The sequence below is a fragment of the Pseudonaja textilis genome, chromosome 17 (assembly GCF_049901715.1).
Source record: "Pseudonaja textilis isolate UNSWEBS1 chromosome 17, rPseTex1.2, whole genome shotgun sequence".
Lineage (NCBI taxonomy): Eukaryota > Metazoa > Chordata > Lepidosauria > Squamata > Elapidae > Pseudonaja > Pseudonaja textilis.
In genome coordinates, this window is record NC_142006.1 from 9,671,067 (window position 1) to 9,696,231 (window position 25,165).

The window sequence follows — 25,165 nt, forward strand, 5'->3', positions numbered from 1 at the left end:
TATTCGCTCACAGGCGTGTGTCGTTTCCAGCTGCAAATGGGCAACCACACTTTCCCCTTATTCTGGGATGGATGCTGGGGGGGGGGCAAGAATGGAGAATAGGGCCGGGAGTCAGAGCTTCACAAACTGCGGGAGCATCTTCTTGGCTCCTGGAGAGACTGGCGTGTCTTCAAAACATTCACCCCCTTTGGCCTAGAAGAGCCATGGGGGGGAAAAGTCTCGGGGGGGGAGGCAAAAAAAAGGACACCACCTGCCATCCTCGCCAGGCCTTCTGAGCCGGCTACAAAACACTCCTTTCCCAACTCCTCCTTCCCTCCAAAGAACTTTCGAAAGACGGTGGGGAGGTGCCAACGGCAAACCATGGGGCGTAAGGGCAGCCTCTGCTGTCTCTCTTGGTGGGGATTTTCACCCCTTCCTTGGCTACCGAAGCTATTTATTCCCCCCACCCACCCCGTCACTGCAACCAAACACAGTCCATTTGGCTGAATTTCACCCTTGTTCAGTGTTTTCGCTCCTGGCGACCACCGATGGATTCCAGGAAAATGAGTCAGAGTTTGTAGCACATCACATTTTCAGTCTTGCAACGGCGGTATCCCGTCCTTTTTAAGTATACATCGTGTTGTACACCCTGGTTGTAATCTGTATTCTCTTAGTCATGCATTTATAGCCTCTTAACTGCATATTGTTGTACTTCATAGTTATAACCTTTATTTTCATACTTATACCATAACATTCTATATATTTATCTCACTCCTTTTCGGGTGTGACTCCAATCGAAGGGATCCCCAAAAATTTTTGCCTCTCCTTTTTAAGCATTAGCCTGCTCCGATCTGTTGGCCCAGCAGGTAGGAATTCAACCGATCAAGCTTCACTCCGGGCTAGGAAAAGGTATAAAATGTGCCATTTCTTGCCCTGATTAAGTCCCTTGAGCAGCCCACTGCTTTTTCCATGCGTTGTCTTGAGCGCGGCTGGGGATGATGGATCCCCGTCGCTCGGATCCACCTGGAAATCTCCACTTGGGGGCGATGGCCACGTTGGTTCGCCTTTCCAAGTTGAGCAAGCCTCAGTCTTATATCTACTGGTATAAACCTCCCTTCCTCCCCTCGAAACCGGGAGCTTCAACCCCCTTCTCAATCCGACAGCGGGGATGATGGGAACTGGAATCCGAAGCGTCAGGTTGGGAGAGGCTGATCCAAGCGCGCACCTCCAGCCTAGCCAAGCGCAGGACAGCTGGCACCGCTGATTCCGCCCCCCACCCCCGCCCCCCGAAGCGGTTGGGGCTGGAGGGGGGTTAAAGGGGCGGGGACAGGGGTGGCCCTTGGAAGGGGGCGGTGCCCTCGATGCCCCGCCCCGAGGCCGCAGGTAGAGCGAAGGAAGCGAAGCTGCGGATTCCGCAATCCAGGTCGGGCAGGAGCGAGAGAGCGCGGCGCGTAAAAACGCAGCCGCAGGAAAAGCCAAGACGCAACGGAGCCCGGAGCGACCCGGCTAAGGCAGGCCCTTCTCTCTCTGCCCCGCTCCCACTTCCCCTCTCGGCCCGGCCATGGGGAAGGTCCAGCTCTTCGAGATCCGCTTGAGCGACAGCCGGGTGGTCTACAGCCCCGGCGAGCCGCTGGTGGGAAGCGTCACCGTCCGCTTAGCCGGAGCTCTCCAATATCGCGGTAAGCCTGGATGGAGGAAGGCGGGGGGACCTGGCTCTCGTTGCACCTGGCCGAGGGGGCGTTCAGGGGGGTCGGCTCCTGATGGAGACCGGGGGGTTCCTTCCTCTCCTCCTCCCCCGGCCAAGGGTTCAGATGTTGCAGCTTCGGATTGGGACCCCAAGGAAGGCAGGGAGCGCCTCGAAGTCTTCCTACGGGGAGGGGGGGTCATCTTCCCCCACTGGGGAGGGGGATGGATGGGCGCCCCGAGACCTGCCTTCTTCTGGAACCCTGGAGCGGAGCTTCTCCTGGCCCCGAAGAAGGCCTTCCGTCTGCTAAAGCAGAAACTTCGAACCTGTTTCCTGTCTGAAGCAAGCCAGGGAGAAGCTCCTGCCAAAAAGGAAAAGAAAAACCTCATTTTAGCTAAAAGGGGTGTGTGTGTGTGTGTGTGTGTGTTTCTCCCAGGAAATCAAGGCGTAGGGAGGGTTCTTGGCTGGGGGGGGGGCAACCCTGTAACGCAGGGGACCCACCCTGGCCGAGGGGGTCAGACTGGAGCCTTTGATAGGAGTCTGTGAACCGCAGTTGCTTCCTTTTGTTGGACTGAAGCTCGGTTGCCATCCCAAGGGACAGCTGGGGGGTATGGCAATGAGTGGCTTCCCCACAACCTGTTGAGCACGGGGGGAGGGGAGAGAAACACCGGATTCCGTGGAGAGAGTTTTTTTCAGTGGCCCGGAGGGGGGCGTGGTCTCATGGCCTGCCTGCACCCCACCGATAGGGCCTTGCTGGGTTGTGTGGTTGGGATCTCTGGTTTCCAGACTGCCGTAAAGAGTCGCCTCTTCTGAGATAAGCCCTGGTCAAGCTACAGAGAGAGAGAGAGAGAGAGAGAGAGAGAGAGAGTCAGTCCTTGGCTTACAACCCCAAATGTCTCCTGCTAAGCGAAAAAGGGGGTTCACTGAGTTGTGCCTCATTGATGCCCACCTGTCCCACCCCCTCCCCCATTGTTAAGTGAATCACTGCACCCCAAGAAGTAAATTTTGGCTTCCCCAGAGCTTGTCCAAAGGTTCCCAAAGGGGATCGTGTGACCCCGGGATGCTGCGACTGTCGTAAATGTGAGCCAGTTGTCCAAGCACCTGAATGTTGGTCCTCTGATCGCGGGGAGGCTGCAATGGTCGTCCCTGTGAGAAACGGTTGTCAGCCCCTTTTTTTCAGCGCTGTTGTAACGTGGAACACACTGTTGTCAGTCGAGAACTGTCTGTGCATTACTGGCCCGCCAATTTCTGGAAGAGCCAAGGGCCGGGATGGCGAACCTGTGGCACGCAGAACCCTCTCTCTGGCCAGGCGCATCATCGCCAGCTGCTCTTCGGTTTCAGGCGCTGTGGGTGCGTTCTGGTTTGGCCACGATTTGCTAAAAAGGTGCGCCCTCCCTGGTCTAGGGCAAGAGACCGTTGGATGAGAAGAGAAGGTCCTCCCATGAGGCAATTGGGGTGGAAGCCCCAGACTTTCCTCGTCCTGTTTGGTATTTTTTTTCACAGGCAAGGCGGGGGGCGGGGGAGGGGGGCTTGAGTAGAAGGAGGACTGGGAAGAGAACTGGTTGACTCAACTGTTGTTAGAACCGTTGGAACCCCTGCAAAAACTCACCCCTGTCTGTCTCTTTTGGAGGAAAGAGGAGCTGGGACGTGCCGTTCCCTGTTCCTGCAGGTTCCCCACCGAGGAAGGGAGTTTGTGTTTGGGGTGAGTGTGATGGTTTTCTCGGCCCGTGTGAGGCATCGGGACCTGTGGATTGCCGGTTGTGGAGTCCCGATGAGCTCTTACGGTTTGCTGTGTCTTCTCAGGGTGGTGTGGAGTCAGCCACGAAGGAGAGAGCACAGTTTCTTCTCAGAGCTCTCTGACACTTTTGAAGTTCTCCGCTGGGTCCTTCAGTCCTAGAGATCAGATCTATGGATCCGCTTGAGCGAAGGGCACCCAGAGTGTGTTGGAAGACAACGGCTCTCGGAACGGAGTGCCATTTTCCAACAAGGGAGAATATTTGTAGCTCAGGGTTGACCCGAGGGGTCCTTGGTGCTCTCTGAGCTTGGTTGGTTCCTTGCCGACGTTTCCTTGCCCAACTAAGTAGCGCCGTCGGTGCTAGGAGTTCAGAGAGCACCCGGGACCCTTCACAAGTGCATTTGACACAACCTTCTGGCTGACCTGGCATCTGCTTGGCAGATTCTTTTCCTGGGCACCACTGAACACAAAGGGGTGTTTTGGAAAGAATGGGTGTGTGAACTGGCCAAGCAGACACTACTTCAAGACCTCTGCCAAGAATTCTTCAGGCGCCTTTGAATAAGAAGCGATTGGCAGCCAGTTAGCTGGTGCTGGACCTTTTTTCCCCCTTTCTCCTCACCATGAATCTGATTTTGATCTCTGGCCTCTCAGCTTCATTCACCCTAATGTTTCTGAAGTGAGAATTTGCATGGCAGGTAGAACATTTGGATGAACTTGGAAAGCTGGTTTAGGCCTTACCTGGATTTGGATGAGACACTAGAAGACCCTGGGGCTGCAACCTAGACAGAGAGCTGTAAACAAAAGAGACAATGGCAACTATTTCTGGGGGGGGAAAAAACTCACCAAGAAAACTTCAGGGCTTGGACCAAGCCTTCTCCAAAAACTGGACACAAATGAATCCTTTGAAAAAGTTTCTTCAAAGGACCATGAAACCTGATACGAAAAAAAACAACAACTGGTAAGATATTAGCCGGTTCCTAATGAGTCAGGCCTCTCTTGCTGTCTGTCTCTGTCCAAGAATGGGCTCGTGACCGAGGTCCTTCCAATCATGACGGGCCTTCAAGGCATCTGGCTGAGCAAAGCTCCCGTCGGCATTTTCATCCCCTTCTTACTCACCTGTTTGGGGTTTTTTTTTGCTAGTGGAAGAGATGCCAAATGGATGATAGCTATCAAAGGACTTGAGGGTGACAGGATAGCAGCCTCCCAGTATCTCAGGGGCTGCCCCCAAGAAGGGAAGGGGGTCACGCTGTTTTCCAAAGCCCCTGAAGGCAGGACAAGAAACACGGGATGGAAACTCGAGGAGAGAAGCAACCTGGAGCTAGGGAGAAACTTCCTGATATTGAGAATAATGAACCAGTGGAACCCCTTGCCTCCAGAAGTTGTGAATGCTCCAACACTGGGAGTTTCTAAGAAGAGATTGGGCAGCCATCGGTCTGCAGTGGGACCGGCCAGGTTTCCTGCCGAGGCCTCCAAGGTCCCTTCCCACTCGGTTCTTTTCGTTAGGCACCTTCAGCTCAAACAGAAGGTCTTTTCAACCTGACAGCAAATTCTCTGCTCTAGAAGGAAAAAGTGTGCCGGCCTGCGCATTTTGACGACGCAGTTAGGGTGGATTTGACGGACCATCTTGCGGTGGTTTGCATTCTGGCGTGGCCTGATAAAAACCTGGCATACTGTAGAAAACACAAATATCAGCCTGATTTATTCCTGGCTGTTTAGATGATTCAAACGTTGAAATTTCTTAGTGATCTTTTATTTCTACCACGTTCTCTGCTGGTTTGCTGTTTCAGGGTGACTTTTTTTAATTGTTGTTCGTTTTGTTTTGCTGCGAGTCGCTGGTCGAACTTTCTTTCCAGAGCAGAATTTAGCAAACGGGGTTTTGGGAAAAGGATGAATTCAGCCACTTCAGACCATACAGGGGGTTCGGCAGCTTATGACTAACATTGGGAGAAGAATTTACGTTGCTCGTCAAGGCGTTAAGTGAGTCTCATCCGATTTCCCCCCCCCCCCCCATTGCTATAGCTGTTAAGCCCCAGTTGTTAAGTGAATCCTTCGTTCATTAAAGAAATCTGACGTTCCCCATTGACTTTGCTTGTTGGGAGCCGGCTTGGAAGATCCCAAATGGCCATCACAGAACCCTGAGAGGCTGCCACCATTGTAAACACAGGTAGTCCTCGACTTACAGCGGCTCAGTTAGTGATGGTTCAACGGAAAAAGTGACTTATGACCATTTTTTCACTCTTACAAACATTGAAGCATCCCTACGGTCATGTGACCAGGATCAATTCTCCATCTCCCTCCATTACGGTACAGCGCCTAAGCAGGGGTTGGACTAGAGGACCTACAAGGTCCCTGTTATTCTACAACAAGAAGTACAGGTACGGTCCTTGACTTGTAACCACAATTAAAGACCCAACTTTTCTGTGGTTTAAGCATTTGTTCAGTGAGTTCCGCCCCATTTTACAACTTTTTCTCACCACGGTTGTTAAGTAAATCACGGCAGCCGTTCTGTTAGTGACGAGGTGAAGCCCCGCAGAGCCAGCCTTTTCCGTGCTGCTTCGTCAATCCCTCGGCCACCGGAAGGCGGGCAAAGTGCGGCCCGTTGATCCCACTTTTTCGGTGCAGAGCAGGAAATTTCCTGAAAAGCACTCAGAGAAGAAAAGCGGGACCCCCACCCCCCCATCCCCGGGGAAGCAGCAGCCGCGAATAATTCCCCCCCTACCACACACACACCCCTCCACTTGCACGCTCTCCCGCTCCCTCCCCAAGCACAGCCAAAGGCTAAAAGCACACCCACCCTGGCAAACCTCCAAGAAGCCACAGAAACCGGCCACGCCTCGGCCGAGTGTGCAACTAGATCGGTTTTTCCTTTTTCTTTTTTTTGCAAAAGGGTGGATCTGATTCCCGAAGCCGTTCTGAGAGGCTTGTGAAGGTGGCTTTCTGCCCAGGTTTGGGCTTAATGCCGTGTTTTTGTTTTGTTTGCGGGGGTGCACACTGCTCTGTCCTGTTTTATTGTGTTTGTTTTTAAATCTTGTTTTGTCTACCTTTTTAACTCTTCCAAGCGCGTATGAGGCGCGGCATGCTGCCTAGAATCCGTCGGAGTGGGCAGCCACACCACACAGAATGAAAAAAAAATATTATTATTATTATTATTATTATTATTATTGGGGTTGCAAGGATGGCAATTAGCCCGAACAGGCCCTGGGCCGCCTCCCTGCCTCCCCCTCCTTCCAACCTGACTTACTAGACAGGGGAGGTTAGCGCCCTTGAATGGCTGCCTGCTCGTCTTTCGCTCACAAGGCGAGCTCGTTTGCCCTGATTAAAATGCGAACTTGGTTTTCGAGGGCTGTGCACCCAGGCTATTAATACGATGCTTTGTTATTTGGGTTTGAAAAAGATGCCTGAGCTTCTGGGAACAGAAGCTGCCCCCCCCCTCTCTCTCTGTTTCTCTCCCTCTCTCTCTTTCACTCTCTCCCTCTCTTCCCCCCCCGTCTTTCCCTCCCTCTCTGTCTCTGTCTCTCCCTCACTTCTCAGTCATCCCAAAGGTGCTTTTTGAAAAAGGCAACTGGATGTTGTTTTTTCTTGAAGAGGTTTCACTTCTCACCTAAGAAGCTTCCTCAGTTCTGTCTGAAGACTGAGTCAGAACTGAAGAAGCTTCTTGGATGAGAAGGGAAATATCTTCAAGGAAAAATAAAGTCCAGCTGCCTTTTTCAAAAAGCTCCTTTGGGACAGTCTTCATCTGGAATGGGCCAACTCGCTGCAGGACAATTCAACCCATCAATGTAATTATTTAAAATACTTTAAAAATTCATTTAACAGTTGTCATTCACATTTCATTCTCTCTCTCCTTTTGCCTCCTTTCTTTGGTGGCTCTATTCCTCAATTTCTCCCATATTAGGGCAACTCTTGTCCCTTGGCAAGTTGGCCGTGGCAAGTTGTGGTTCTAACTCGAGGAGTCCCTGTGCTGTGTTTCTTCAACCCCTTGCGTTGCATTCTGCTTCCTCGCCCTCTGTGAAAAGCTCCCACCACCCAGCGCGCAGGGCGTCCCACCTAAGGAGAGTTCAATTGTCGTGCTGTCAAAACGGGCTTTGCTCCTGGAGCGTGGCGTGAACTTCCTTGATTGGGGCTGGTTCAGTAAACCCTGGTTAGCTCCAGCGGGCTGCAACGTGCAAACCGCATTGTGTGAGGCTCATCTTCAATCCCCAGAACTAGATTTATTTCATTTATTTTTGCTGACAGAACCGTCTGTGATTTGATGGCCCTGGGAATTGAAATACAATTCCTCTTAGTTGCTGCCTTGACGGATCGTAGAAGCATAAATCTCAGGCTCCAACCTTCGATGGGAGAAAAGGTTTAAAAATGAGGTTTCCGGATATAATTTACTCTGCTCTTTGCTTAAAAAGCAGCTTCTCTGGGATCGGCAGTGCCATTCTCCGTCTGTCAACAGCGGCCGGGGTCAACATTGTGGATTGCAGGGCTAAGGCCCCACCCGGAATACTGCATCCAGTTTTGGTCACCAAGGGTGCAGAGAAGAGCAACAAAGTTGATTTGGGACTGGAGGATAAAACATATAAATAATGATTGCTGGAATTGGGTATGTCTGGTTTAATGATAAGAAGGACTAGAGGTGACATGGTAGCAGTCTTCCAGGGGCTGCCCCAAAGAAGAGGGAGTCAAACTATTCTCCAAAGCCCCTGAATGGAGGCAAGAAGCAACGGATGGAAACTGATCAAGGGGAGAAGCAACCCAGAACGAAGGAGACATTTCCTGACTCTGAGAATAATTGATCAGTGGAACCACTTTCCTCCAGAGGTTGTGGCTGCTCCAACATTGGATGTTTTTAAGAAGATTTTGGATAATCATTTGTCTGAAATGGTAGAGGGTTTCCTGCCTCAGCGCAGGGGGTTGGACTAGAAGACCTCCAAGGTCCCTTCCAACTCTCCTCTCCTCTCCTCTCCTCTCCTCTCTTCTCTTCTGTTCTATTGAGTCTATAAAGCTGAAAACCAGAAGGAGGAAATAGAATGAAACTGGATTGCAACAGAAAGAACAGAGAAAGAGAAAGCAAGCGGCCAAACTGCAGTCAGTAAAACTCAGGAGATCCACAAGGAACATTACATTTTTTTTTTTAATGGCTGAGGAGCTTCCCATAGGGTGACGGGGGTTGTAGCTCAGGTGTGTAGCCCATGGTCATCTTTTTCCCTCCAAGGAGGAGACCCTCATTTAGCCCTTGAATGATGTGCTGAGATAGATATTCCAGAAGAGACTGGCTGGAGCCTGGACGAAGACTTAAATCTGATTTAATTTCCTTTCTATTGCAAGGCCATTAAAAACTAAGTAGAAGAAATCGCAGTTCCGCTCATGCATTAAATGTGGATGTTCCCCTTCGATCAGAGGAAAGATGGACAGTTTTAAGATCCCCCAATCTTTCGTCCAGGGGCACGCTCCGTACGTGGCTTGATTTTGGCTAACGCAGAGTAGAGGGTTCCCCCGTTAACTGTATTTTTAAAAAATTGGAGAAGCAGCCTGTAAGGGAAGTGTTAGCAGTTTCTTAATTTCCTGCCTAGTCAAAAGGACAGGAAACAAGAAGAGTTTGGCCTAATGATTAAGGCACCAGGCTAGAAAGCAAGAATCTGTGAGTTCTAGTCCTGCCTTAGCCACGAAAGCCGGCAGGGTGATTTGGGGCCAATCCTTCACTCTCGGCTCAACTTACCTCACAAGGTGGTGGTTGTGGAGAAAATTGGAAGGAAGTATGTTGGATAGGTTCCCCACCTTCAGTTATTTATAAAAATAATAAAGGTGGAAAACAAACGCATAATTTGAAAAAAATAAAAATGAAAAAGCCTAAAACATAAGCAGAGGATTCTGCTCCTGGGAAGAGACAATGCCATCTTGAACCAGAAATCTGCGTTTAGAATGACGAGCCATTGAGGAATCCTGGCTTAAGTGACATGCGATTTGCTCTGTATCTGACGCCTTATAACCAAAGTAACAAAATAACAGAGTTGGAAGGGACCTTGGAGGTCTTCTAGTCTGACCCCCTGCTTAGGAAGGAAACCCTACACCACTTCAGACAAATGGTTGTCCAAGCTCTTCCTTAAAACTCCCAGGGTTGGAGCATGTACAACTTCTGGAGTCAAGGGGTTCCCCTGATTAGATGTTCTGGCTGTCAGGTTGCTCCTCTCCTTGATGGGTTTCCAGCGAGGTGCCTCTTGTCCTGCCCTGGGGGGCTTTGGGGAATGGGGGTCTGTGGAGATTCTCAGCCATCCAGGTCCTGGTTATCCCCAAGGGGCTTTTTTCAAGAGGCAACTGGACTCTCTGGTTTTTCTTAGAAGACATTTCGCTTCTCATCCAAGAAGCTTCTCCAGCTCTTCTTTTCTCTTCTCTCTTCTGAAGAAGATGAGAAGCGAAACATCTTCAAAGAAAGTCCAGTTGACTCTTTAAAAAAAAAGAAGGCACCTTTGAGACTTTGGAGAATAGCTGGACTGCCTCTTGCTCAGGCACAGCACGTTTCGGGCTTCTGCGTGGCCTGGAGATTGGTTTGTTTCTTCTGCCGATTAATGAGTCGGCCCCAACCATTCATCCTTCCTCTTTCTGCCCTAGCCATCAAAGTGAGCTGCGTGGGCTCCTGTGGCGTCTCCAACAAGATAAACGACACTGCGTGGACCGTGGAAGAGCAGTATTTCAACACGACGCTGTCCCTGGCCGATAAAGGTAAGAAAGAAGCAATTCTTTGGGAGAGGAAGCTAAAGAAGAAATACGGGTTAGGTGGCTGTCTTGTTTTTCAGGCTCTGCTTGAACCAGAAGTTGCTTAACTTCTCAGTTTTCTTCCTTTGGTTGGCCTGGCTGGCAGAAAGAGAATTATTGGATGGCGAGCTGAGAGTTTTGAGGTGATGGGGCCAAATCACCAGGAGATGGTGAGTTCTAGTGCTGGTTTAGGCATGCAAGCTGGCTAATCACCAGGAAACGGTGAGCTCTAGTTCCAGTTTAGGCATGAGTGGGTAACCTTGGGCTAATCGTGAAAAGACAGTGAGCTCTAGTTCCATCTTAGATATGAAAGTCAGCTGGGTGACTTTGAGCCAATCACCAGGCGACGGTGAGTTCTAGTCCTGCCTTAGCTACAATAGCCAGCTGGATGACTTTGGGCCAGTCGCTCTCCCTCAGGCCAGCCCTCCTGACAGGATTGTTGTTTCCTTGACAGGGTTGCACAATTTGTCGACTCAGCCGCCCTTGGGCTCCCCCAACCCTTGTAAGCCGTTGACAATGAGAGAGTTTCATACACTCTACCATTAACCAAAGAAGGCGGGTTAAGATTTAGCAGGAGCTGTGCGGGAGAGAAGAGGAGGAGGAGGAGGAGGGAGAGAAAGGAGGCTGTCCTTCAGGGAGATTATCTGAAAGAACCAGCACAGGGAAACTTTCCAATCCTCTACCCAGCCAAGCCTCCAGCTGCAGCTTCCTCACTGGAAGAAAAGCAGACAAATTCTCTGCATAAAGTTCAAGGTGCCGAGAAACAAACCGGCTATTGTGGGATTCTGAGCAGGAGGCTGGGAGGGAAATCCCACCCTGGACACAGTGACCTCGGCTTCTTCGGGATTTGCCACTCCTCTGCCTCCTAATCTCCAGAGCCCGTTTCTGCCTCCCTCCCCGCCCCAACAAAGCAGGGCGCATCAGGGGCTGGTTTGCAAAATTTAACTTACAGAAAAGGGAGAGGAATTTTAAGATTGCTTGGGAGGGGGAGGAAAAACAGGAAGGAGAGGATGAGGAGAAAGGAGAAGGAAGAGAAAGAAGGAGAGGAAGAGGAGGAGGAAGGAGAGGAAAGAGAAGAGGAGAAAGGAGAAGGAAGAGGAGGGGGAAGGAGAGGGGCAGGTTGCACTATACATTCTGTAAGGGTAATAAATGAAGACCACCTTCCCGCAGTCGAAGGAATTTGTCACACTGTCCTCGTGAAGCATGTGGCGGGAGGAGGTGGCTCCCCCAACCAACCAACCAAGAGATCCAACTGGTTGAGGTATGAATGATTTCAGGCTACAAAGACCAGCTTGAAGAAGAGGCGTCTATAACGTTACGTCCTCCCCCACTCCCCCCCCCACTCCCTTCCCTTCCCTAAACTACAAACATTCTCCTTTATTGGAAAGACCAACCAAAAAGCCTGAGGATCAAAAAAACAAAGAGCCCGCCCCAAGAATTCAGGGCCTTGACCTGGAGGCTGGAAGACCTCTTCCCCACCACACCCCCCAAGGATTTCAACTCTGGCCGATCTCCTGCACGCAGAGAGGGTTCCGCCTAACTAAGGCATCCAGGCCACTTGAGGTGTTTGAAGTTCCTGCCAGGGTCTTCTGCTGAACCGCCAGGGACCAGTGAGGCCGATGTCCTCCATTTTGCAACCCAGGTCTCCCGCAGAGAGCAAAGACGGCACTCCCCACTTCCTCCCTCCCCCCCTCCCCCAAGCAGGAAACCTAAAAGCCTGAGCGCCCTTCGGCCCACACCTGTCGCCTCCTGGCTCCTGTTTGTTCCACTTGACGTCACCTTCCTCCCCATTTGCGGTGAGCTGAAATGAATCATCCCCCTGGCAACCAGGACTTCTTGGCCGTAACAGGAGGAGACGGGATTCGGGTCAGCACTTCAGCCACCCTCAGTTAGGTGGCTTTACATGCTCCGAAAGTGGGGGCGAGTTCAGAGAGGGGTCCCCGTCCTTCTGGAGGACGCCAAGCACATATATGTACATATATATATATTTTAGTCCGGCAACATGTGTCTCTGCAAGAGGCTGGCCTTCTCTTAGCTCCACGTTTGGGAGCAAAGCAGAGTTAGAGCTTGTGGATCTGCGGAGATAAAGAAGGAATTTCAGAGACGAAACACTACTCCTCACTACCACTGATGAGGTTACCTAGTTTGGTAATGAAATGTCTGCAAGAAAACATCCATGTTCACATAGTGCCAAGGACTCCCCCAATCATCATCTCCTCCTCCTCCTCCTCCCTTTTCTTCCTTCCTCCTCCTCCTCCTCCTCCTCCTCCTCCTCCCTAGTTTGTAATGAAATGTCTGCAAGAAAACATCCATGTTCACCGAGCGCCAAGAACCCCACCATCCTCCTGGACAACTAACCTGGAACTAAGGAGACATTTCCTGACCGTGAGAACAAGCAGCCAGCGGAAGAGAAGTTGCCTTCAGAAGTGGTGGGAGCTTCATCGCTGGAAGCTTCCAAGAAGAGACTGTCAGAAATGGTGTAGGGTCTCCTGCTTGGGCAGAGGGGGAGTGGTTAGACTAGATGACCTATAAGGTCCCTTCCAACTCTGTTAATCTGCAAAGGCTAGAAAAAGGGATTTTATTTTATTTTATTTTATTAGGGAGCGTTTGATTGCTGCACCCAAATGCCTTCTAGGGGCGGGTGAGGAATGAGGTCCGACTCATTTTGCCGGCTGGTGGGTCCCACATACTCCTACTACCCCCCGGGGCTTTTTAGAAAGACAGGGGGCCCGATGGACTCAGAACAAACAGGCAGGTTTTCAGCGAGGAGACCAGACGCAAAAGGGAAAAACGGGGGGAAAGAAAGCCGGAGAGTGGAAGAAACGCACACCCGCCCCCACCCCCGGAGGTTAGAAAGTCTGGGGCGAAAAGTAGCTCGACCGGTTTCTCCCGTCCAATTCTCTCTCTCTCTCTCTCTCTCTCTTGCTCGCTTTTCTTTTTCCTCTGATGACTCAGCCCCAAATTCCTCTGCTTTACACACCCCACTCCCCTGGTTGCTGAATGACGGTTGCAAATCAAGGACTATTTGTCTGTGTCTGTCTATACCTATCATCTATCTATCTATCTATCATCTATCTATCTATCTATCTATCTATCTATCTATCTATCTATCTATCTATCTATCTATCTATCTATCTATCTCTCTCTCTCTCTCTCTCTCATCTATCTTTTCTGTGTTTGTCTATATCATCTATCATCCGTCCATCCATCCATCTATCTTTTGCAACCTTCTGACAATCAGAGTCAATGGGGAAGCCTGATTCACTTAACAACCGTGTTGCCGACTTAATCAACTGCAGTGATCCACTTAACGGCAGCAAGTAATGTTAACAACACGAACTTGGGCCTCCATTGGGATCATAAGTCAAGGACCACCTACCCCAGCTATTTCTAGGACCACAAACCCACCTTAATCCGCCAGCCCCAAGTCAAAGTGTCCGTCTTTCCAGCCAAAGGGCAAAAGGCAAAATCGGAAGAAAACGAGGCGCCTCCTTTTCTTTGAATTCTTTTCCGTCCATTGAGCCACCAGCTTTTGGTTCGCTTTTTGCTGCGGGAAATCATACATATTTCTGCTTACGCCTGTGAATGCGTTCCTGCTCTTTTCCATGGACTTTTACTTCAACTGTGAGAGGCAAATCTGCAAGTCATGCTGGGCCGAGCCAGAAACTTAGGCATTGTTTCTTGCTAACGGGAGAGGAAGAGAACGTATTGGAAAAAGGAGCAAAAATGTCTGTGTGTCTCTCTCTCTCTCTCTGTGTGTGTGTGTGTGTGTGTGTGTGTGTGTGTGTGTGTGTGTGTGTATTTTCCCCCCCCTGCAAGGTTTTGCAGCTTGATTTTCTTCTCTTTTGTGTGCTCGGCCCCACTTTGCAAGAAGCTGGCAGGGTGAAATGTGTTTTCCAGCCATTTGGAGAAGGAAGGCAGCGGCTTTTCGACATAATACCTGATATATTTTTTTCTTTCTTTCCTTCCCAGAGGTATTTTTAGCTGGGGGGCGGGGGGAACTTTTGTGAAATTCTTCTGTGCAGGAAGACACTGGGCCCTTTGTCCCAGGGAGAATGACGTGTGCTTGGACTGGAAGATGGATTTAAGGCTTCTCCTCCTGGGAGCAAACAATAATTTGGGGGAAAGGGTATAATTGGGGAAACTGGTCTGGCACCTCTGGTTTATGACCTTCGCCAAAGCAAACTCAACAGGTGGGAAGCTAAGGAGGATCGGCTCAGGCTCAGGTTTGGATGGGGGACGGCCCTAAAATACCACGGCTGTAGACTAGGCTAGGAAGTCAAAACAGGGTCCTGAGTCACAGCAGCGGAAGCTCCTCTTGACCTGTGGCCAAGCACAGGTAGTCCTCGAACTTACGGCCACAGTTTGAGCCCCAGATTTCCGTTGCTAAGCGAGATGGCTGTTAAGTGAATTTTGCCCCATTGTACGACCCTGCATGCCACCGTGGTTAAGTGAATCCCTGCAGTCGTTAAATTAGTACACTGTCGCTAAGTGAATCTGACTTTCCCATTGTCAAAAGGTCACCAAAAGGCATCACGTGACCCTGGGACACTGCGACCATCATGCACACAGGTAGTCCTCGACTTATAATGGTATAATGGTTCCCTTAGCAACTAGCGATAAACCCCACGTGTCCTTAGTTGCTCCAGAAAAGACCAAAAAAAAAAATTCTTTATTTGGCAAACAAGCCCCCACATTTAGCCACTCTTGGACGGGCTTCAGCATTTCTCATCTTCTTCCCACATTGATACAAGAAGCAGCTGCGAGTCATCAACGCAGGGTTGGAAACAAAACCAGATGGAAAATGACCAACTCCTTTTGGGGTTTTTTTTGCAAGCCTGGACCTTGGATTGCAGCCCATGGCTAATTGATCCCCCTCTGCAAAAGATGAGCGTACTTCTGAACGATAGACGGTCTTCCCGGATCCCGTAATATTCTTTGGGTCTTTGGTAGGAAGTTGCCCCTGAGTTTTGGGGTACCTGCTGTCTGTGCATCCTGTGCAATTCTCCCCTGAATCTTAAAAGGCTTTTTGGATCGATGGTTTTATTAGCGAGGCTGATGGAGCTCTTCTCTACTGTCTTTGAGTCCCTGAGGTCTGGATTAATCTGTCTCTGGCCATTCAGTTACTCTTGATCTCCACCTCTTGGCTCAATGGATTCATCACACCTGAACTATTGGGGTGGGGGTGGGGGTGGAGGAGACGAAATCGCAGTTTATTGGACTGGTTCTCTCATTCTCCATCATCCAGCAAGCTTTAAATACGGCTAAAGGAGAATATTTGTAGCTCCGGGTTGAAATGAGGGCTCCCTGGTGCTCTCTGAGCTTCCTTGGTTTTCTCGAAGATGTTTCATGACCCAACTAGGTAGCATCGTCAGTGCTAGAAGGGAGTGAGGAGGTGGAGGAGGAGGATTACGACTGTGGGGTCTGAGCTTGATGGTTTCCTGGAAGATGTTTCATGACCCAATGAGGTAGCAATGTCAGTGCTAGTGGGTAGAATGCTAATAAGCAACAAATCCCACACTCACTAGCACTGAAGATATTATCTAGTTGGGTCATGAAACGTCTGCAAGAAAACAACCAAGCTCAGAGATCATCAAGGACCCCACAGTCCTAGTCCTCCTCCTCCTCCTCCTCCTCCCTCCTAGCACTGATGATGTTGCCTAGTTTGGGTCACGAAACGTCTGCGAGGAAACCACCCAGCTCCCAGAGCACCAAGCCCCCCTCCGTAACCGTTTCCAAGCAGAATGAATCTTCCTCCATCATTTCTTGATCTAAAACACCCCCAACAAGATGGATGGTTTGCTCATCGGATGGCTGACCAAATATCTGACTTTTTCCTCTCTTTTTTGCTCTTCTGTTCTTCAGGGACGTTGACCACTGGCGAGCACACCTTTCCATTCCGTTTTTTGCTGCCAGGTACTTGGGACTTTTCTTCCTGTTCTCTGGTACAGGTTTGTGATTATCCTGCAACTCCACACTTCTCCCCTTAACTCTCCGCATGCGGCCTAGAGGTGGAGCTCTCGCCTTACCATCAGGAGGCTGTGAGTTCGATCCTGGATCTCTCTGGGCACAATGAGAATGAAATAATTACTCTAAACCCCAGTCTGAAGTTGGATCATTGCTTGGTCTTCTGTTATCTTTCTTTCTTTCTTTCTTTCTTTCTTTCTTTCTTTCTTTCTTTCTTTCTTTCTTTCTTTCTTTCTTTCTTTCTTTCTTTCTTTCCTTTCTTTCTTTCTTTCCCTTCCTTTCTCCTCTCTCCCTTTCTCTTCCCATCTCCTTCCTTCCTTCCTTCCTTCCTTCCTTCCTTCCTTCCTTCCTTCCTTCCTTCCTTCCTTCCTTCCTTCCTTCCTTCCTTCCTTCTTCTCTTCCTCTCCTGAATGATAAGCAACAGCAGGATAAATAGCTCCTTCTAAACCAGCAAGTTTGGGAACCACAAAGATTTGCAAGAAAAAAGTTGATAGGTAAATTTTTCTTTTAGTAGTATAGTGTACACTTGTCCAGAGCTCTGTGCCCTCCTCCATGCAACTTGCAGAAAAGGCAAAGAGGTTGGGCATTTTATCTTCCTAAGAATATTTGACTTCATTTAAAAAAAAACAAAGCAAAATTCTTGGCCTTTAAACCACAGCATGCCCTTCGTAACTTCTTGTTATGCCTCACAAGCCGGTGGAATTAGAATTAGTTACTTGTACATTGCACACCGACTTTTAACTTTTGCAAGATCGATGTCCCTCTGATTTTTGGTGCGGAGCATGGCTGGGTTTTGCTGCACACACTTTCAGTCCTCATTTTGTTCAGGCTAGGAGAAAATTGTATCTTGTTATTTTGTTTAGAACAGTACACACCTTCCTCACCTTTCTTCCTGAATATTTATTCTTTTTTCTCGCCTTTCTTGGAAACCAGCCTCGGCCCCCACCTCTTTTGAAGGTCCATTTGGCAAAGTGATGCATCAGGTGAAAGCTGTCATCGAGACACCACGGTTTTCCAAGGATCATAAGTGTCACAAGGTCTTCTACGTTCTGTGTCCGCTGAATCTGAACGATATCCCAGATATTGAGGCAAGTTTGGGGATGGAGGTTGCTGACCCCAAGAGCTAACCCACTTGGGTTCTTTCTCTCCTCCCCACCAAAAACATTCTTTTTTTATTGATAAATATAAAAGACTCAATAACTATAGGAGTGCAATTACTTTTGGAAAAACCACTCATGCATCATCACGAAATCTCCAGAACCGTAAAGCCTACAAACGTGAAATTTGGCACGTAGGTTCCTCTTGGCTTCTAGGTGCTTACTAAGAAAGGATTATTTTTCAAAATGACCCTCAGAGCATTTAGAGTATTTCCTATATTATTATTATTATTATTATTATTATTATTATTATTATTATTATTATTATTATTAACATGCTCTGATGCTAAGGAGTTCCACTCCCCCTCCCCACCTGAAAAGAAATCTCTTCCAAGTGCAAAACACAATTGTTTCCTTGGACACCCAAGGAAATTGTCTTTGGTGCATAAGCTCAGTGTACATAAAGAAAAAATAAAATACATTTGTCAAGAATCATAAGATACAACACTTAGTGATAGTCATAGGATACTAATACGCAAACACAACACACAAGGAAAACAAATAAAACATAAGTTGCAAAGATACAAGCAACATGGTTATAGTCATAAATGGGAAGAGATAGGGAATAGGAAGGATGAGAAGAAGAGTAAGGCAGTCTTGCTCAATAGTTGGACAGTTGGTTGTTTAGCAGAGAGGTGGCGTATGGGAACAAAACCGTCCTTGTGTCTAGTTGCTCTGTGTGTCACCACGCCAGGAGGCAGTGCTGGGTTTCTTCAGCTGATGTCCACTCAGCTGACCCAGCCGTCCTCTTTCTGTTTCCCGCCCTGCAGCAATGCAACACCAACTCCATCACCAAGAAGTTCAGCTACAAGCTTGTCAAAACAGGAAACGTGGTTTTGACGGCCACCACCGATCTCAAGGGTTACACCGTTGGGCAGGTCATCCAGTTGCGAACGGACATTGAGAACAAATCTGGCCGGGACACCAGCACCATTGTGGCAAGCCTCATCCAGGTAACCGCATCTCTTGAAAGACGGCATTGCGGTGCCAAGTTGGGTTGGTCTTGAGGTGTTTGGCCCTGTGCTCACCCTCTCAGCTGCCTCCTTGATTCATGCATTAGACGAACATTGACAGGGATGGAGGGGTGGATGGAGGAGTGAATGGATGGAAGGAAGGAGGGAGGGAGGGAGGGAGGGAGGGAGGGAAGGAAGGAAGGAAGGAAGGAAGGAAGGAAGGAAGGAAGGAAGGAAGGAAGGAAGGAAGGAAGGAAGGATAGCTTCATGGATGGATGGGTGGATGGCATGAGATTTTATCCTAAAACTGCAAAGGCTGAGGGACGATGCCTAGTCCTCCAATATCTCCCGCGCTTCCTGGAGCTAAACCAGCTCTCCCTCCAATCCCTAAATAAGCCACTACACCAAACTACCCTGGGTTAATTCTTCATGGCAACTTTCTTTGGCCTGTCTGGAACTTCCCTTGGGTTCAGCTTCACTGAAGTTGCCCCTTGTGAGAGGAAACACAATTTCTCCCACAGCCCTTTCGGCTGCTTCTCTAGGGTTGGGGTTTGGAGAAACTTATCCATTACTAAACTATGTTCTTCTCCCCTTGACCTCTCTTGTCTCCCTCCTCCCCGTCTGCCAGAAAGTGGCCTATAAATCCAGGCGGTGGATTTATGACTTGAGGAGCATAGCAGAAGTAGAAGGTTCGGTGGTGAAAGCGTGGAAGCACGCCGAGTGGAAAGAGCAGATTCTTGTCCCTGCGTTGCCACAGTCCATCCTGCAAGGCTGCAGTCTCATCCACATCGATTACTACATCCAGGTGAGATCAGGGACTTTCGGCTGGGCCCCCCTGGTGGATCAGAGGATAAATGGAAAAGGCCTCCTAGGTGCTCTCTGAGCTTGGTTTTCGTGTAGATGTTCAATGGCCATAGCCCTTGGACTTATATACCGCTTCACAGCGCTTTCCAGCCCTCTCTAAGCAGTCTATAGAGTCAGCCTCTTGCCCCCAACAATCTGGCTCCTCATTTGACCCACCTCAGAAGGACGGGAGGCTGAGTCAACCTGGAGCCAGTCAGGATTGAACTGCTGGCAGTCGGCAGTGTCAGCCTGCAATCCTGCCTTCTAACCACTGTGCCACCATGGCTCTTTATGAAGTGCTTTAAGCGGGTGACTCCCTGTATTAATGAGAATGCCCCCACCCTTATTTTTTGATCTTTCTCAGGTCTCCCTCAAGTCCCCCGACGTCTCCGTCGCCTTACCCATTTACATCGGCAACATTCCTGTGAACCGGATCCCCTTAAGCCCCGCCCACTTGGCCCCCAACGTTCCCTCCCCTGTGGTTCCGAGCGCACCCCCCGAAGAAGAGGAAGCAGCCGGGGGTTACTCCCACCCCATGGACAATATTTCAATCCCGACCAAGAGCCATTCCCAGCAGCAGCCCTTCAGCTATGCCCCGGGATTGAGCTTCCCGGAAGCCAGAGTGGACCCGGAACAGATCACCTCTCCCAACCGGCCCACGCTTTGCTTGTCCACGGGGTCAACGGTTCCGTATTATGCCGAGGGGGCCGTTGTTCCGGTGGCCACGGCCAGTTCTTTGATCCTACCGCCCGAGTATAGCACTTGGGGTTATCCATACGGTAAGCCACTGCAGGGGTTGGAAAGGAATTACCCACGGGTGACAGAGAGCTCTGTTGGGCCCCCAAATGTAAGAAAGACGGGTTGAGGGTCTCTGAAGGCAGGGGTGAACTCGATGTCATTGAGGGCCGCGTGAGGGTTGTGTTTGACCTTGGGGGGTGTTTGGCCAGGGTGGGCGTGGCTATCACGCATGTCGGGGGCAAGCGCTAAGGCAGGACTCCCCTCAGACCAGAGGTGGGATTCAGCCGGTTCTGACCAGTTCTAGAGAACTGGTAGCGGAAACTTTGAGTTTGGGAGAACCGGCCCATCCCACCTCTGACTGGCCCCGCCAACTCCATCCATTCCCTGCTCCCATCGAGTCCCAGTTGATTGGCTGGGTCTCCTTTGGTTGCCCTGCCCAGGAGAACAGAGCTGGAAAGCAGGTCGATGGGGTGGGGAGGGAAGGGGGATTTTGCAGCATCCTTCCCCTGCCCCACCCACCAAGCCACGCCCACAGAACCTGTTGTAAAAATGTTTGAATCCTGATAGAGCAATCAACCAGTGGAACTCCTTGCCTCCAGAAGTTGTGAATGCTCCAACACTGGAAATTTTTAAGAGGGGATTGGATAACTATTTGTCTGAAGTAGTGTAGGGTATCCTGCCTAAGCAGGGGGTTGGACTAGGAGATCTTCGAGGTCCCTTCCAACTCTGTTATGCTATTCTATAGGTCGTCCCTCTCTTCTTCGAGACAGACCCTCCATTATTGGCAGACTGCTGTCATGTCCCCCTTAGTCCTTCTCTTCCTTAGCCTAGACGCACCCAATTCACCTCCAAACGGTTCCCCACGTGAGGGATTACAATGTCTCTTCTGCTTCCTTTCTCGCCAGAGGCCCCTCCTTCGTACGAACAGAGTTGTAGCAGTGCAGCCTCCAGCTTGAGCAACGACCACTAGGCAACGACAAGGATCTAAAGACGACCAGAGTGAATTGGGAGGAAGGGACGGTACGCAGCGTTGCTCGGAAGAGGGAGCATCCCCTGGCTGCGGGCCTGCTGGCTGCCACTCACTCACTCACGCTAGGGAGGCCTGTTTACATCCCACCTGGGAACTGTGCCGTCCTGCCACCTCCGTTGGCTGCTGCTTTTTACTCTCCAAAACACCTGTGATGCCTTATCGGGAATGCAACCAGGATCCAAGAAGGTGGGGTGGACCACGCAAGCACCTCTGTTTTTGGAGTGCTGCTCTTGAATTCCCACCCTGGGATTGACTGTCTGGACAGTTCCATGTTGACCTCCTTCCTTCCTTCTCCTCTGACGTCCTAGGGACGTTTCTAGAGAGCAGGGCAAACATTCCCATGATCCACGGACATCCTTTTTGCAACGACATAACGGTGTCAACAGGTTATCGGCAGGAGTTCTGGCAGCCTTTCGAACTCAGTGCCTGTCTATTGGAGCTTTTCCAAGGTTGGAGGTCTGTTGCCACAGGAGAAAGAGGGAAGATGGACTTTTTTTGTAGTGCCGAGCCAGCCTTGGGTAGAAGAAAGATCTTCCTTGATGTCAGCATGGTCCCTGAGACCAATGAGGTCCTCATGTGTTCAAGCCACTCTGCTTGGCCAGGATTCATTCCAGATAACGTCTTCGGGAACTGGGTCTCTTGAGCACGAGTAGATCCTTAATTTCTCCTCCTGAATCCTCCAACGTTGACTTTCCATCTGGTTGGTAGCATCTGACAATCATGGTTTGTGTCCAACTTCTACCTCGGCCTTCCTGTTTCCCATGAAACAAGATGGAACCGCAAGAAGGGGTAGAGGGAGAGAGAGAGAGAGAGAGAGACGCGGCTAGAATTTAAAGTATCTATCTAATTTTGAAAAAAACAAAAAACAAAGACCTTATATCTCAAGGACCTTTTGACTACACAGGACTTGGTCCTGATTGTCCCCCTTGCCTGCACCCTCAGTTTCTCTGGCTGGTGAACCCTACCCAGTCATGGCTGGTTAGTTATTTTTAATCATTGTCATTATTATTATTTTAATTTTCTTCTTCCAATGGGAGCTTCCCAAGATCTGCTTCCCTGACCCCACTGCCTCAATCACCTGTCTTCTCCCAAACCATCAAGGTAGCTCCAGGGGATTTGTCTGAGGAGCAGTGAGCAGGTTCCCTGTAGATGCATTTCCTGGGACCTAAAACCTACCCCCCTCCCAACCAACAGTCTGATTTTCTTTTCCTTTCCTGTTGACTGTGAGTTACCCCAGGGCTAAAACCTCCCCACCTTTTCACAGAGCCTCAGTCGCATGGACGCAGCCCACCTGGATGCCTAAAATCAACTCCTTTTTACTTCTAAGGTGATTGAAACCTCTCTCTCCCTCTCTGTCTGTCTCTCTCGGTTTTTGATTGACCTGTTTTTATTGTGACATTTTTTTAAAAAAGCAATTTTAATGTATTTAATAAATTATTCTGAGAAAAGCTGTCAAAGGGTTTGTTTCGGTGCTCCTTCTCTTCCTCCTCTGATTCAGCTTGTGGTTTGGCAGGTCGTGATGTTCTTCCCCTTAAGTCAGTTGCATCTTGAGAACCTAAAACCTTGGCCAGGTTTCACTTAAAGGCACACCTTCCTTCCTCCAGCAACCCCCACCAGCTCTGGAGAGTTCGTGGGAAGAAGAAAAAAATATTAATTTCCTTCCACCTGTCGGAAACGGCAGAATCTTGGTAATATTGATATAATCCCTAGACTTACAACCAACTTCATTTAGGGACCATTCAAAGATACAAAGGGATTGAAAAAAAATGACTTGTGACCATTATTCACACTTAACGACCATTCCAGAAAGATCTGCAAAATCGGACAGTTATGGATATTCCTTTCTGGCAAGCTAAACCCACAAATTTCAAAGGATTTCAGATTCCTGACACAGGTCCAGATAACGTTCACCGAGATGGAGAGGGATGGAATTTGGCTGTTCTGCGGGTACTTTTCACTACAAGGCCGAGTTCACCCTGCACACTAAGGGATAATGGGCTCCAGTTTTGACTGAGTAAGTTTTGTGAAGCCAGCAAATACAGCTGGTCGAGCAGAGTTTATACATTTCTGAGCCGCGTGAACAAATTCAGCTGCGACGGATGAGATCACCTAAGTCCAAAGCTTGAAGTGGGCAGCAGATTGCTCAACTATAGAAATAACTCAAGAACGTCAGAATAACAAGAGTTGGAAGGGAACTTGGAGATCTTCTAGTCCAACCCTCCGCCCAAGCAGGAGACCCTACACCATTTCTGACAGAGGGCAGTCCAGTCTCTTCTTGAAAGCCTGCAGTGATGAAGCTCCCACAACTTCCAAAGGCAACTTCTGTTCCATCCGTTGATTGTTCTCACTGTCAGAAAGTTTCTCCTTATTTCCAGGTTGAATCTCTCCAGTTTCCATCCATTGTTCTTTGCCTGGCCTTGAGGCGTTTTGGAGAAGGCGACCCCCCTCCTCCTCTCTGGGGCAGCCCCTCAAGTGTTGGAACATTGCTCTCATGTCTCCTGCCTTTTTCATGTAAATATTCAGAATGGGTTCATTCTACAGCTGGATATATTCAACTCTCCCTTATTTTGCAATTGCAAAATTAAGCCTCATTGCATAATACATCCCCTTGAGTTTTCCTTCAAGCTTATGGACAAATCCCACGTAAACCTCATAGGCTTCCCCAGTCTAAACTCATTCAAAATTCATCAGGCATGACTTAATAAATACATATTCATTTAAGCTCCCGTCTGAACTCATGGCAGGAAATGTCTGGTTTTCCAGGGTGGCCTGGCCTTGCTCCCCATGGCTTTTGGGGAGGGAAAGGGGCGGGCTTCTAATCTGCAAAAGGCCACTTCAGTCTTTCTTGATGGCTGCCAGAAGCTACAAAGAACGGGCTTTTATTTTGGAGGAGTTTGGGAGATGAAAACCTGCGGAGAGATCCGTTGGGGGGCAGTAGCGTTTCATTCCTGTCTCCCTATTTTTTCCCTCCTCTGCAAAAAGATTGGGTTTAATGGCCTACTTTGGCGGAACAAAGCTAAGGTTTGCAGTCTTGTGTCTTTTATTTATTTATTTTTTCTTCTGGTGCACTCAAGGGTTGCTACTTAACAATCCTGCTTTTTTGCTGGAGCGATCCTGGCCTCCTGCATCTGTTGAGGCTTCCCAAGGCTGCTCTGGCTGATAGACAACCGGAGCTGCTTTTTTGACTTTTCACCTCCACGGCGGAACTATCTCTTTACCTTGGACCAAGAACCGTTTGGAGAAGCTTAAAGGGGTTTCACGGTTTGGACAGATCCGTGGGCTCAACTGCTTGGAGGGAGATGTGAAGTTATATTGGATACTGAAAGGGCTGATCCAAAACAAGCCCTCCTCGGAGAGGCTCAGCTAGCTCTTCCGATCCACCAGGAAGATTTTTTTGGCTTTCCATCCATTCAAAGCCTCCTTTTGCCACCCATGGAAATTAGATTTTGATCCACAGCAGTGAGGTGATTCTAAAATTCCCAACCAGAATGTTTGGAATTTAAATTTAGATTTCAGAGTTTGATGTGTTTACAGCCTTGCTTGCTTCTCTCAATAGTTGTATTGCTTCTTCCTCCTCCTCCTCCTCCTCCTCTAACTAGACAATTGGATGCATGTATTTCTAAGCAATCCAGTAGTCTATGAATATAATTTTTTTAAAAAAACTCTTGCTATCAAAGTACTGTAATTAGGACTATTATCTCAGAGAAAATGTATTATCGTTAGGGTGCCATGTTTGCAGTGACTATTCAGGGATGATGAAACCTTTCCTTAGCTAATAAGCTCAGAGAATAACCTTCCCACCCATCACCCTTGCGAAGCAACACAGGTAAAATGATGCAAGAATTGCATGGGGAAGAGAATGGAGTTCTTGAGAAAAGTTGCATTGTGAACAAAATCAGGGACAAGCAACGGGCACGCATAAAGCCCAACTCTTGTTATGGCTAGTTTGGTCTAGGTTGAGTCTTTGAATAAACCCAGCTATCTAGAGATCAGGGTTCGACTTTGCACACAGTATGTGAGCAGTGCTGTGGTTTATTCAACAAACCATGATTAAAATCCTACCATTTAAAGTCTGTGTTCCTTTTTTAACTTGGCTAAACCCTCCTTCATCTGATTAGGTTTTTCTGGAACAATCTCTGCCCCACCAAACTGTTTGGAAGATTTCTCTTTACACCAAAGTTTTCCCTGATTTTTTAAAAAACTTCTGGAAAAAGATCGGTTTTGCAGAACCTCTAAAACATCCCTCTTTTGCAGAGAAAGTGCCTGTTTTGGATCAAAACGGTGCTCCTCTCAAAAATAGGGACGCCATTAACAGACAGCTCAGTTTCTTCATTAGTT

At 49.0% G+C, this 25,165-nt stretch overlaps 1 protein-coding gene across 1 annotated transcript; it reads left to right on the forward strand.

Annotated features, from left to right (window-relative positions):
* The first annotated feature begins 1,065 nt into the window (after positions 1–1,065).
* ARRDC1 (arrestin domain containing 1) lies at positions 1,066–22,282 on the forward strand. Its single transcript, XM_026712507.2, has 8 exons — positions 1,066–1,658; positions 9,996–10,106; positions 16,005–16,055; positions 17,040–17,194; positions 18,034–18,216; positions 18,845–19,021; positions 19,424–19,838; positions 20,703–22,282. Exons 1-8 carry the CDS (start codon positions 1,541–1,543, stop codon positions 20,765–20,767), a joined length of 1,275 nt encoding a protein of 424 aa, XP_026568292.1. The 5' UTR covers positions 1,066–1,540; the 3' UTR covers positions 20,768–22,282.
* The last annotated feature ends 2,883 nt before the right edge of the window (positions 22,283–25,165 follow it).

What these genes read in the sequence shown, in the direction of transcription:
- ARRDC1 (XM_026712507.2), top strand. Translation starts at nt 1,541, where the DNA reads ATGGGGAAGGTCCAGCTCTTCGAGATCCGCTTGAGCGACAGCCGGGTG. An exon ending in ATTCCGTTTTTTGCTGCCAG is followed by an intron (nt 16,056 to 17,039) that starts GTACTTGGGACT and finishes CTTGGAAACCAG; the next exon opens with CCTCGGCCCCCACCTCTTTT. An exon ending in ACATCGATTACTACATCCAG is followed by an intron (nt 19,022 to 19,423) that starts GTGAGATCAGGG and finishes GATCTTTCTCAG; the next exon opens with GTCTCCCTCAAGTCCCCCGA.